This window comes from Macaca mulatta, chromosome 12 (assembly GCF_049350105.2).
Source record: "Macaca mulatta isolate MMU2019108-1 chromosome 12, T2T-MMU8v2.0, whole genome shotgun sequence".
Lineage (NCBI taxonomy): Eukaryota > Metazoa > Chordata > Mammalia > Primates > Cercopithecidae > Macaca > Macaca mulatta.
The window spans coordinates 77878035-77892611 of NC_133417.1; the positions used below are offsets into that span (position 1 = coordinate 77878035).

Genomic DNA, 14577 nt, shown 5'->3' on the forward strand with positions numbered 1-14577 from the left:
GATCATGCTACTGCACTCCAGCCTGGGCAACACAGGTTAGAGAGCCAGTTTCACTTAGGAAAGATGACACTGAGCTGGGCTGGAGGCAGAACAAAAGCATTTTAAGCAAAGAGAGGAGCATGCAAATAGTCCTGCAGGCATGAATAAGCTTAGTGTGTTCGAGAAATGGAGAGATGCCTGGGATAGCTGGAGAGAGAGTGTAGCTATCAGGGAAGATGTGAAGAGAGGGGAGATAGATGAGTCTGGAGAAGGAAGTTAAGATCTGGTTTCCAGGAGCCTTGTGTGATGAAGAGGGAGCACTTCTAGATAGATTAAGCTGCTGGTCCTTGTGAGTTATCTAGGAAGAGATGGCCAGGAAGCCCTTGGAACTCAGGAAGGAGGGCTGTTTGGAGAACAAGATTTAGGTCTTGTCATTATCTAGATGGAAATTGAGGGTTTTTCCTAGGGAGAGAAGGTAGAACAAAGCCTTGGGGACTGAACACAATACAAGGGATGGACAAAAGAACAACAAACCAAAAAGACATTGAGAAGAAATGTTCAGTAAAGCATAAAGGGATCCAAGCGGGAGGAGTGTGGGGAGATGCGAGAGCTTCAGGCATGCTCAGTGGTGGAGGGCAGCGGTTAAAGTGAGCATGGTTCATCTTTACCTCTCTTCTTCTACAGTTTGTGCAGGTCCTAAGACTAGATATCATGGCTAAAAGGTCAGCCTTGAACCATGATGTCAAATTTTTATTGAGGGTCTGACAGTTCTTCATCCTGTTTCAAATCTCAGATGCAGTATTATTAATATGTGAGATTTGTAGATCCAACAGGCATCATTATGTATGTGTGGGTAGGGGTGGGGTCTCACTCTGTTGCCCAGGCTGGTCTCAAACTGACCTGAAGTGATCCTCCTGCCTCGGTGCTGGGACTACAGGTATGTTCCAGCACACCCAGGCAGGACAGCATTTTTAAAAAAGAAATCCATAGAAGTTAAGTAATACAGATCTCATGTTTATATTATATAAACACTTTTCCTAACCTCATAGAGATCTGCTCCCAAAATTACAACTTTGAATATGTCCAGATTTTAGAGCAGAATTCTAAGCCTTTCTTTTCCCAGCTGAGCTTTTCTCCTCTCACCGTAACAGCCCACCCCATGGAGGTGCGAATGAGACTTGGTGACCGCTTTCTCTTTTAGCCAAGCTTCTAGGAGGGTTCCGTGTTATTTGCCACTGATGTCAAGTAGCAAGAACAGCAGGGCTGCTCCTTGTGCTGAAGATCCATAATCCTATTATGCCTACCTTGAGACTTTCGCATTAGCTGCCTCTATAGTAGTAGATGGATGAAGGTGACTCGATTGACTTTTAAATCCCCAAGGTTCCCAGTTTCAAAATCCCCATGTCCAAGTCAAGTAGTAGATGAGGCCTCTGGCAGAGAAGGCCTGGCTCCTTTGGAGCCCCTGTGGCCACAGCTTTTCTTCAGTGTTTTTATGGGTCCCATACTTTCTGGATTCCACCACGAGCACGAGATTGGTGTGCAGTTGTGTCCCTCAGTGGTGACCCTTAGCAGGAGGTGAACCTGGCTAGCATCTCCCAGGTCATGGATTTAGTATCTGTCTTTATACAGTCAGGATTAGGAAGATAGTCCCTGTTGATTCTGGAAGAGAACATTACAATATTCTTTTGTTCATGTTAAGGCTGTCCTTGGGAAGGTGTCATGCAAAGTATGCAGAATTTTCTTCCTCCAATTAGACTCCACTAAATCTGTTATCTTCCCCATGTTAGAATATGGTTGCAAAATCATTTAATCCAATTAACTATTTTAGAATATTCATAATTCAGTTTTGATTACTAAGAGTACTTATCTAATAATCAACTAAGTTTCAGATGTACTCTAGTGGACCAAATGTCATACTTTATTTGTAAGTTTGTTTAACTGCTTCTGCAAAGGTCTGAGTTTTGAATATCACTTTGCTGGGTTTTCTTCACTTACACAAATAAATATGTAGACACCTCTATGGTTGCTGCTTCTGTTAGCTCTCCCATCTCTCTCAGAAAGATATTGTCCCCACTTTTCATATGAGGCTAAGACTTTGATGTCACATGGCTCGTGAGTGGTTGCACTGATTTTATACTTGATTTTCAGACCCTAGATCCAGTGCTGTGTTCAGTATACCAATACTCCTCAAATTTATTTGACCAAAGAACACCTTACAAATGATAATGTCGTGATGGTACATCATCAGTAGCTCATCAAGGGTTTAATGTTTAATTAGTAGTAGTTACAGTAATATTGAATAATATCATAAATTGTTAAAATGTTAGGACAAAATGCACAAAATAGACCGATGATTATGTAATAGATAACATTCATAACTGCAGCAATTAGTTGAGAGTAAACACTGCCTATCCATCAATATATAGATTGTCTCTCAGTTGACTCCCTAGAACTCTCAGAATTAATAACCCATTAGTTTGTTTTCAAGTTTCGCAAACATATTAGTTAGGATTCTTTATTTTGCAGAAAGCAAAAAAAAATTCAAGTTACTGACCAGTTGTATCTCCTACCCATTAATATAACTAAATGCTATGAATGATTTCAAAATAATTATAGATACAAAAAATGATTAGGAATCTATTCCTGATCTTCCAATGCCAGTCTTCCAATGCCAAAAATGTCTACAACACCCCCAGACCCCACACATGTCCTACATTCTAATAATTCAAGAAGAAGGAAGTGGTTTCAATTTTCACAGATTATATACTGAGGTCCTTAAATGCATGTTATTGGATACTAGTTTTATAATAAATTTTAGAATAAAAATGTTTTACATAACTGATTAACGTCTCATGGACAGTGGTGGTTTTTGTAACAGAGTTTGGGAATGTGGACATATACCTCCCTTCTTGCCTTCTCTTACTAATCCCAGATGCTACCATTTGCCTTCTCTTCATCTCATGCCCTTACCTCCTCAGGGCTAGAAAAGAAAACATTGAGTCTGCATACATCCTATGTTTGAGTCCTTCGGAAAAAACACATTATATAACCCCAAATAATAGTGACAGCGGCATTATTATTCTGCTAAGCTCAGATAGCACACAGGATCTCAAGGAATTTAGATCAGTTGTCAAGTTGATTACACCAATTGTTTCTAGTGGTGGTAAAAGACAAGTTTTGCCATTTCTGATTAAGGTGATATGTAAAGCAGTTTTTTAGCTCAATCATCTACAAAGTGAGAGGTGAGTTGGCTGACTACCGTGTGAGTGGAGGTGCTCTTTCCTCTGAGATCAGAGGAGAAGGGATCCTGTGGACTTTGGCTTTCTCCCATATCCTTTCATCAAGGAACACATTCATTTCAAAAATCCCTTTAGGGGTTATACTGGTGCAGCCTCTCCCTCCGCCAATATCTGTTTATGCAGAAGAAATCCCTGAGCATGTTACTGATGCCTGGATCCGTTTCCATATTTGAAGCCCTAGTGATGCCCTTTTTCCGTATTTTCTTTTTTTTTTTTTTTTTTTTAATCTTTGTAGACCTGGCCAGAGGACTGTGGATGACCTGGAGATTATCTATGAGGAGCTTCTTCATATTAAAGCCTTATCCCATCTTTCTACCACAGTAAGTTGTCTATTAGTTTAGCATGGTTGGAGCACTTCGCAATAAATGCACTGTTAGGACAGAGGAGAGTATTACGGTGTTGTAGGGGGAAAGAATGTCTGATTTTCACCTCATAAATCACCTCTACTCTTATGAGATGCTGAGGAAGTTACAGCCAAGAACAATCACTGAAAGGGAATCAAGTGTTGTCTCATTATTGGTAGTTGCCCCTGTGCCCTAAACCCCAGAGCAGCCTGATGTGAGTAGGGTTGGAACATGTGCTTCCTCCCTGTGAATGTGAATTTCTAACCTGCACACTCAGATAAGAGAGCCAGGCCTGGGAGGGACTCTGAATCCTGCCATGATATGCAGCCAGAGGGCGGACAGAGGGAAATCTAGATGACCTGTCTTGGCTTATGGGGCCAACTCCGCCAGGGTTTGCTGCCTTCTTGAGAATGGAAGCAGAAAGTTCAAGAGAGCATCAGCTCAGATATATTAGTCAAAATAACACTACCCACTCATAAAAAATGACCCAGTGGCTGTATCTGACTCTGAACTTTTACCTGATTAGAGTATTTAGGAGACAGAAATTTTTGCCACTGAATAGGGATAGAAACACCTCCTCCCATAAGAATATGATTTGTAGGAAACATACATGTCCTACACGCTAATAAGTCAAGAAGAATGAAGTGGTTTCAACTTTCAGAGTATGTACTGAGGTCCCTAAGAGATATCTAGATGCCTAGTTTGTTTTCATTTCTAGCTCACTAAAAGTGATGTTCTGCTACCTCACAGTAGCAGTACCTGCCGGTCCCTGCTGTTGGGGATAAGTTCAGGTCTCTGTTGAGAGCAGTGAGGCATTTGCCATAGCTGTAAGCAAGAGGGCTTCAAATCCCCTCTCCCCTTCAACTAGACAAACCTCCTTCACATGCCTCCCACCCCCAGCACCACTGAGGGTCTGGAGACTTGCTCACCTATGTGGACTACCCAGGGGAGTGGTCTGGCCCAGCCTCCCTCCTACCTACCACTGCCCTTGCCATCCTTACTCTCTCCACAGGGCATAGATGTAGTGCCTGGGAGCCTCACCTGGGAAGCCCTCATATACACAGTGCAGACAGCTGAGGCTCCATGAGCTCGCGATGTAGAGGGAAGTAAGGAAGGACCCCTTTCCCTACCTGTGCTCCAGGGACCCAGCATGCCCCTCATCCAACTTCCCTGGTCACAGTGGAATTGAGAGGATTGTGGGTAGTCTTGTCTTCTACTTCAAACCCCAGGTACCCAGGCATAGAAAAATCTCAAGTTCTTGGGTTCTTAGAAAGATAGGGCCATGATTTGGGACTATAATTTGGAATTTTTTTTTTAATGTGAATTTTAGCTAGCTAGGAATACTTTGGAATTTTAACTAAGAATATAAATGTGTTCATTCATTTAGGCTTTATTATGCAACTTTAAGACAGAATTTTCCAACATGTTTGACATGATGTATTATATGTAATGCAAGCAAGAGTCACTAGTAGCAACAGAATCATATGATGTTGTATATGGTCTCCCCTTCTCCCCTACAGCCAAAGACAGGCAGGCAAGTTGGCTAGTTAATGCAGGTGGGACCATGTTTGAAACAGTCTCTAAGGGGGTTGCCTGGTACGAATTAGCTATAAGCTATTCTATAAAAAGAGCTACGAGCTTTAAAAACCTACCTAGCAGCAAATTGAATGGAAGTGACTTTAGATGAGAGCAGCAGCCCCAGGCGAGGTGAGAGATGACTGCATGGGGAGCCCCGGGGCAGTTTGCATTGTGCCCCTAGAAAGAGCACAACCCGTTTCCACCCAGACCTGGAAATGTGACCTTTGCATGTTTCTTCTCTTTTTCTTCTAGGTGAAACGAGAGTTAGCAGGTGTTCTCATTTTTGAGTCTCATGCCAAAGGAGGGACCGTGTGTAAGTGAAAACTGTACTGGAACCTCGCGCCTGGCCAGCACCCTTCGAGTACATGCCACGGGAAGCCAGGCTGCTAACGCTTCACTTCTTGGCCCCGGGTCTGACTTGGTGACGTGGCAGGGTGTCCTGTGGCACTTTCGTTTTTCTGGACCTGTGATTATTTCCAGCCCATGCCGATTATTCTGAAGGATCGTGGTTTTCTAGTACCAGCAAGTATTGTGGGTGCCAGGCTGAGTCTCGCTGGCTCACTACCCTCCTGACTCACCACAGTGTTTAGAGGGTGGAATGAAGTCACTGCCCTTCAGGAAGGGCCTGAGGCAGTACCTTTCCCAGTGACCTCATTCCGTTCATAGCTTTAGAAGAACTAATAGATCTCTTGAGGTTGCTAGTTAGAATGATATTTAAACCCATCCTACTTCCTTTTTCTTCTCTCACTTCCACTTTAGGCTCCAAACTGGAGAGAATTTCTTTGCTTCAAATATGTATACAGTGTTAATATATAGTATCTCACCAAAATCCAAGTTGTAGTTTAGTTCTGTGATCATATTTGGAAGCAAGAAAAGGAAATTTGGTGTGAATAGATGTGAACAATATTATATAAGCTGGCATTCCTTACTATTCCTACAAAAATCTGGCTCAAGAAAAAAAGGGGGTTAGTGATCTACTAAGGTCAGGAAGTGCCTCTCCAATCTCTCTTGCAGAGTCACAGGATACAGTAGCATGCTAATGTGTTCTCAGAAGTTCTGCAATAAGGAGAAATTATCACCATGTTTAAACCGATACTTCCTGAGCCTAATGACATGTAGAACACTTTTTGCATGGACACCTGTTAACTCATTAGAGACATAGTTTGGAAAATCTTGCTCTTTCTTCAGGCTACATTATATGAGTCAAATAAGCAGGAAACATGAATTGTAAATGTGGTTCTTTTACTTTCAGTCATCAAAAGTGGTATTTCTGACATTGATATCTATTTCAGTAAGAATGTAACTTCTTCAAATGTTAAAGGCTTACTTTAATATTTTTATCTTAATGGTTGCTATTGACTTACTATTCTTTTTTATTTTCTTGTATTCATTTCATTCAAACTTGCTAATTGCTTTCATTTTATTATGAAATAGTTATTTTAAACAAAAAATAGAGAATATTACAAATACGTTCTTAATCTTTGTCAGATACTAACATTATGCCATTTTTTTCATATTTTCTTTTCTTTTCTTTTCTTTTTTGTTTTTGAGACAGAGTCTTGCTCTGTCACCCAGGCTGGAGTGCAGTGGCGCAACCTCCACCTCCCCTCACTGCAACCTCCACCTCCCAGGTTCAAGCAATTCTCCTGCCTCAGCCTCCCAAGTAGCTGGGATTACAGGCGTGTGCCACCATGCCCAGCTAATTTTTTTGTGTGTGTGTTTTTAGTAGAGGTGGGGTTTCACCTCGTTGGCCAGTCTGGTCTCAAATTCCTGAGTTCAAGTGATCTGCCCGCTGTGGCCTCCCAAAGTGCTGGATTACAGGCATAAGCCACTGCACCTGGCCTTTTTTCATATTTTCTAAAGAATTAAATATACATGCTGGGTGCAGTGGCTCATGCCTGTAATCCCAACACTTTGGGAGGCCGAGGCAGGTGGATTGCTTGAGCCCAGGAGTTCGAGACCAGCCTGGGCAACATGGCAAAACCCTGTCTGTAAAAATTAGCCAGGTAGATTGGTGCACCCCTACAGTCCCAGCTACTCAGGAGGCTGAGGTGGAAGGATCTCTTAAGCCCGGGAGGTCAAGGCTGCAGTGAGCCATGATCACACCACTGCACTCCAGCCTGGGTGACAGAACAAGACCCTGTCTCAAAAAATAAAAAATAAAAAATAATTGTACAACTACACTTGAAGACCCTTTGTACCCTCATTTATCCCATTCTCATCTTCCTACCCCAAGGTAACTCCTACTCTGAATGTAGTGATGATCATTCCAACCATTTTTTAAAAAAATACAGGCAGTCCTCTGCATCTGTGTGTTCCACATTTATGAATTCAACCCACTGAAGATCAAAAATATTCCAAAAAAAGAAAGTGGATGGTTGTGTCTCTACTGAACATGTACAGACATTTTTCTTGTTATCATTCCCTAAATAATACAGTATAACAACTATTTACATAGCATTTACATAGTATTAGGTATTATAAGTAATCTAGAAATGACTTAAAGTATACAAGAGGCTGTGTGTAGATTATATGCAAATGCACCACTTTGTATCAGGGACTTGAGCATCTGTGGATTTTGATATCCTTGGGAGGTCCTGGCACCAATTCCCCATGGATACCAAGGGACAAGTGTGTGTAGGTATGTATCTGTAAACAATATGTAGTGCTGATTTGCATGTTTTTAAGTGTCGCATTACTTGTCAGATTACTTTTTAGAACCATTTTTCTATGGGGTAAGTTTTAATGAATTGTGGGAGAAGTGTGTATGGCTTTAAGAAACGGATTGCTGATAAATTGATATCTACTAAAAACCTATCTTTTGGGGCATAGCAAGGAATGCAGTGTTTCTCTTTCTTTTATGTTCTATAGAAAAGGAGATAATATGCCACCTGAACAAGTTAGTATTTGCCAGTGATGTTTCTCGTTTTTTACGTATGCGTTATTCTGGGGACTTAAAGTGATGATTTGATAAGCTGTAATTTATATTGATGTGCTTCTATTCTTATCATAAGTCTTTTCATCTTTTTGTGTCTAGTGTTTAACCAGGGGGAAGAAGGTACCTCCTGGTACATTATTCTAAAAGGATCAGTGAATGTAGTCATTTATGGCAAGGTATATATATCTTTTTCTTTTTGAAACTTTATTACGCTCCATTTACTAGTGTGGCTCTAAGTATTAGCAATGTAGTGCCACAATTAAATATGCAACAACATTGTTCCTAGATGTAGAAAAGACATTATTGCATCTTTAATCATAAATTATCTCAGTTATTATACTTAAAGTAGTATTGTACTTTCTGGGGTTTTTCTCCTACCGGATTATAGTATGTACATTTAAGCCACAGACCATATTACTCAATGAAAGAAAAGTGAACATCATAATTTAATTATGTAATCCCCTTTGGCATTCCTAGGTACAGCCCGTTTATCTACAGTGTTTTATGGGCCGGGGTCTTGTGGCAGGAGGTGGTGGGTGTTTGTGTTTGCTCTGTTTCTGGGATCCTCTTCATCTGTGTGCTCTACTCTCTCCAGGGTGTGGTCTGCACCCTGCATGAAGGAGATGACTTCGGCAAGTTAGCACTAGTGAATGATGCCCCACGAGCTGCCTCTATCGTCTTACGAGAAGATAATTGCCATTTCTTAAGAGTAGACAAGGAGGATTTCAACCGGATCCTGAGGGTGAGTCCAAAGCAAAGTGTGGCCGAGAGACATCCCATTTTTTCTTTAACTAAATAAGCAAAGCTTTGAGCATAGTCTTAACTGAGTAGTCCTGTGATGAATGAGTGCTCTAGGCACAAAAGGCCTTTGTTACAAACCTGGTTATATTTAATGTGTTGGTATGCATTCTGGGATCCAGAGGTTATATTCCAGTAAAACTGCAAATGCAGGATGCTATGCTGGACCCAGTCCCTCTATGCATCCCTGCACTGGTCCATGAGAATTGACAATAAATAGGAATTGCCTTGGCAAAATGTCAGTCTGAGAAGTTTCTCTCTGACATCTTGGGCATCCTTCTTTGCATCCTTCCCATCCCACTCTCCAACACAGTGGCAGCTCCCTCTGCTCCTTGTTTTTCTCTTTCCTAGACCTTCCTGGTTTCCACCTCTTTCTCCTCCCAAATCTGAGCCTATCTCATATCATCATACATTCTCTTGATTTATTGAGTGATTCCATTTTACTGGGAATTAACATCCATCATGGTTACTCCAACCGAGCATTTTCATTTTCAGGGGCTCTATCAAGGATTGTTACAAACTAAAGGAATTGGCAGGCAAGTGAATAACAGGGGTGGTAGAAGGAACTGTGCAATTGCACTTAAAAGTTGATTCTGCAGATGAGCCCACTCTAAGCTTATTAAGGAATTTGTGAGTGTGGGTGATGTTTAGAAAAATAGTCTCTGGTCTCTCCCCAGCATGCGGTCCCTTGCCCATGGGAGGGATGACCCAGCTTTGGCTGGTAGAGGCCTGATCATGGACTTTTAGGGATGGTGACGATGTCCCACTACCCCTGGCTTCTCAGGTGGCCTGTGGTCCTTCCCACCTTAGCTTGAATTCACTTGGGAGGTTGTTCTTTCTCGGGTCACACTGCCCTCTTTCTTTCACTGCTGACCCACAGAGCAGGGTCCCTTCTATCCCTCTTGCAGCCTTAGCATCTCTAGTCTCTCCTGAAGTCCTAAATGTAGCTTTTGTGCTTTGGGGTGTATTCCCATTACTTAATGATGATTTACAACGTCATGCTCCTGTCCTTGTGTCTGGACATCAATCCCTACATGGCCTTAAGCATTTGCCTTTGGTGGCAAAATTTCTAACAACTAAGTTTCTCTTAGGAATGCATAGTCTTAATGCGCAAAAAAAAAAAAAAGGCTAAAATGTATACCCTTGAATGACATATTAAAAAAATACCAGATGGAATTTGAGTTGGTTCTTATCTGATCTCTTTTTAAATGGGAGCCAAATGTTGAGGAAAAGCATGTTAAAATTTTTAAACTAACTATTTACAATGATATTGAAATTTAAAGGTAAGCTGTACTAACTCCTTCAAGTTTACAAACAAGGAGTTTACATTCAGCCAAAACATTCTTCGAAAGAATCAGATTAGGACCATTATCACTGATGTAATTTAATCAATGGTAAATCACTTAAAATAACCGAAAAGAGTTTTTAACACATTTCAAATGTATTTTTCTTAAAAAAAGAAAAGAAAACAAAATAGTCTTTTGATTAGAGAGAAGAGGTGCCCCACTCCTAAGGAAACTAAATACACTTAGAAGAAAAAGAACTTTGCTGAAGCTGCTTGCTATTTACCACATATTTTTATAACTAATAAATGCCTTTGCTCCCCACCTTCCTGCTCTATTTCTTTCTCCCAAAGGTTTCTCAGAGCATAACCACACTATGCTTTATTCTGCTGTTTTTCTGAAGCTGGGGTAAAAGCAGTCTTAAAAACACATGCCTCAAACCTCATCTGGTCCTCTCTCTGACCGTTCCAGCCCTTGACTTTGAAAATGACTTAATTTGTAGACGCAACAATTAGCATGACAAGCACCAAATGAGTTTCTGAAGCATTTGAAATTTTTTTCATTGTCTGAGTAAGCGGCAGCATCTGTATGTGGTGTAATTTGTATTTGCAGGACGTGGAGGCGAATACAGTCAGACTTAAAGAACATGACCAAGATGTCTTGGTGCTGGAGAAGGTCCCAGCAGGGAACAGAGCTTCTAATCAAGGAAACTCACAGCCTCAGCAAAAGTATGTTTGCATCCAACACTGTAATTGCCAGACTATGATTAACCTTTTCACATGGTATCATCATTTCTACAATAGCATGTTCTCCTTTTTTGTGGAAGATGGCAGTGTATGTGACTTTTTTCCTCTCTATTGACTAATCACACATCTTGTGGAGTATAATGTATCCATTTCTGGCACAGCATTGAGCCGGGTGCTGCCTAGAGTAATTCGGGAGAGAATATTCCTTTACTCTAAAAACCACTCTTTGTATACAGTGTTCAACTGTAATAGCTGTGGAACAGAAGGCGTGTGAGAGAACAATGGGAATAGCAATGCCAGGCAGCTCAAAGGATACGAAGGCCCCTGGGTGATGAGAACTTTTGGTATTTGAATTTCGTATGCAGGATTTCGCGTGAAGTGTTTTCCTCTTGTTACCAGAATGAGCGTCTTTGATGGATACCCAGACTTCAAATATAAAACAGTCTATTGATTGCAGCCCAGAAGCATCCATTTGGCCTCATTCATACTTATTCCTGCTAATGTCAAAAGGCCATTAGCTTCACATTTCTCAGATGTCCTGTTTAACTTGAGTCTTTTTCAGTATATCGATGTTCAGTTCCAGCTTTTGCTGCAACTTACTACATAAGACTGCATCAAATGTACCAACATTTGAGTGGTAAGACAGAGAATAGAAAATGTGGCTCTAAGAAATTACAGAAAATTACAGAATCTAGTTTTTAAAACGGAGATTAATTTTCAATCTTAGTGTAATAAAAACAGCAATTCTGTAGCGAAAGAAATGTTACTCAATAATATGTTGAAGGAGAATGCATCTCAAGTAATTTTCCTTTGTTTGCCAAATAAGCGAGGTGTTTCCCTTATCAAGACATTCACCATAAATTATTAATTTTTATTGTTTAGACTAAAAGGCCCAGACATTTTCATTTGATTGAATCAACATATTTGCAAAGAGGGCAGGAAAAAAGATAATATTATTAAATAGCCAGAGTATATTTTGCAGATTTTATAGAATTCTTATCTTACAACACCTTTTAAAAGATGGAGAAATTTAGGCTCAGAGCCACAAGTTACTTGCCCATGGTTTCAAAGCTTATAATGGCAGAGCTTGAATTCAAGTCCAGCTTGACCAGTTTTCACACGCCTATCCCCCTTCCACCTGCCAGCTTACTATAGCAAAATATAGTAGATAAGACTACATACTCAACACTGCTTAGTAAATATTGCAAACCACTCCATATCGAAGGAACTGACATGAAAAGGACTATGTAAAAAACGTACCTTTCACTTACAAAACTAAAAATTACCATAGAAATTTTGTTATTACTTGCTGTTTACTACTATCTGTTCTTGGAATTGTTCTTGCCCAAATGTTTTTAACAGTTGTCTTTCCAGTCCACTAAGGAGGATGAGAATGAAAACATTTTTTTTTTTTATGTGAAGGTTGAGACTGCTTCTAGTGATTTTCTTTGGTTCCCTTAAATAACTAGTGTTTTATCTGCATTTTAAACTAATGCTTCAGATGCTTACTGAAAAGGCAAGCCTTGAGAATTCTTCTTAACCCAGAAACATCTGATCAAGAGGTTCCCTGGGGGTCCCCTTGCTTCACTTCTTCATGTCATCGGGGAATGATCAAAAGCATTTGCTTGTTACAATGTCTTTCATTTAGGGTGTTCTCCAAATACAGGTTTCTTATGAAACCAAACTAAAAGGGATGCAAAAGGAGAGGCCATATGTTTTATTATTTTAGGCCTGATCTGATTTTCCGTTATACCTCCTTATTTGTGTCCTGTATTCCAATCCAAATTTCTTCCACAATTCATAAACTTACGCATGTTCACAATGAGCCATTTAAGAAATATTCAATGAGTACGAATTAATGCACCACACAAAACTTCCCTGAAGAATGAAAAGCTGCTCTCTCAAGGGGTCATTTTCCATGTTGAGTTTTCCCAAATGAGACCAGAATTGAAGGGGAGGGGGCATGTAAATAAATTGGGGGCTGATATTCTGGACTTCAAAAATGTGGCATCAACCATGTCTATGGATGGACTTAAAATTTAGGAAGCTGTAGGGCCTCTCTTCAGAAATTATCCTTTTTGAGCTCAAAGAGGGTTACCGTATTGGTGCTGCTAATAATGTTATTTTTCTGGTTCATTTTTCCCTGAGAAATCCAGAATAGTTTATGTGTACATTTTTAACTTTCAAAACCTCCTGACTCTACCTGAGCATCTCAGCTCTGAGTGTGATATTTAAAATGTCAATAATAAGGCAGTGTTTCCCATGAAGGATAAATTCCACGGAGCCCTCAGTTGTTTACTGTTTCGGATGTCTTTCTGCTCTGTGGTTATGCAGGTTTAGTAAGAAAGAATTTGAAATGCATATTCCTGTTTTAGTTACTGTGTTGCTTTTATCTTAGACTGTTTTCTCATTGCTCAGCTCCATCCTGTGTGCAGGAAGACAGTCTCTTTCAGGTCCCCTTCTCCACACCCTTCTCTATTCTAGGAACAAATTGTAGTGTCCTCATTTGCAGAAAAGTATTTTATGTCAGAGGTTTAAAACCTCATAGCTTATATAATGTAACCAATTGGAGTTTGCTTTTAACTTGAACTAGAGTCGCTCTTTCATGAAATAAACTGAAAAGAGTCATGCTGTGTGGTCTTTAAGTGATCCTGACCTCATTTTAAACAGAGGCCAAGCAGTAGGTGCCTGGCAGTGGACAGTGGGAAACAAAGCCGTCACGTGATGTTTCAGCCAAACCCAGAACTCCAAGAGCCCAGAGGGCTGTGTCTGGCCAGAAGCTCCTGGCCCCTCCGTCTTGGAGTCCCCCACCCTAAGGGAATGTCAGCACCTAATAGCCTTCTGTGGAGCTGTGAAGAGAAACTGGGGTAAGGTGGCCATGGCAACTGTACCACGAGAGGAAGTCTCTGGTAGCAAAAGAAAGATCCTGGGGGTCTCCGATTGGCCTGGTGGGCAGAGCTTAGAGAGGCCACTTTCTCTCTAGAGAGGTGATCAGGCATCCGGCTTGCCTCTCAGACCTCTATTACTTTTGACCAGCCATAATGCCCTAGCTAAAGGATGTCCAAACAAAGAATACCAGAATGTGAAGCCAACCTTCTAGTAGAATTAGTTTTGACAAGGGGACACATTTTACAAACTGATGTATGAGTCACACAGCTAGATATAGAGCTTGCAACTTTCCAGCAGCCGCTGCCCGGTGCCACGCGAAGTAACAGACTGGTTTTCCCCCCATTTGGTTTTCACGTTTTGGAATGTATATATACTCCTATTGATATGCAACTTGTTTTCAGAAACAAACCGAACAAGCCCTCTTTAGAGGAAGGTTGTTAATTACATGGAGAATTTCCTGTTCTGAAAAAGCTCCAGGTAGCTAGACCTGGTCTCCATCTGGAGCATCTTGCTGTGGAAGCAGAAAAGTGCCACGAAGCTCATGCTTGTTCTCTGAAGCCAGACACAGCTGGCTCATGTCAGAGGTCTCCCATTTACTAACTCTGTGACCTGAGGCTTGATGCCTCCCCCTCCTGAGCCGTCTGTCCATCTGCACAATGAAGATAATATTTAACTAGCAGGAGTAAACAGGACGCCCTTATTCAGTGCACACCTAGCTGTCTA

At 40.9% G+C, this 14577-nt stretch overlaps 1 protein-coding gene across 5 annotated transcripts in view; it reads left to right on the top strand.

Moving 5' to 3' along the window:
* The window catches only part of RAPGEF4 (Rap guanine nucleotide exchange factor 4), a 308971-nt gene that overhangs the window by 236469 nt on the left and 57925 nt on the right, over window positions 1-14577 (top strand). For all 5 annotated transcript variants that reach the window (XM_015110377.3, XM_077957208.1, XM_077957209.1 and 2 more), the window contains 5 exons: window positions 3514-3598; window positions 5453-5513; window positions 8238-8314; window positions 8734-8880; window positions 10832-10947. In XM_015110377.3, coding sequence (XP_014965863.1) covers window positions 3514-3598; window positions 5453-5513; window positions 8238-8314; window positions 8734-8880; window positions 10832-10947 — 486 coding nt within the window. The remainder of the gene's footprint in view (window positions 1-3513; window positions 3599-5452; window positions 5514-8237; window positions 8315-8733; window positions 8881-10831; window positions 10948-14577) is intronic.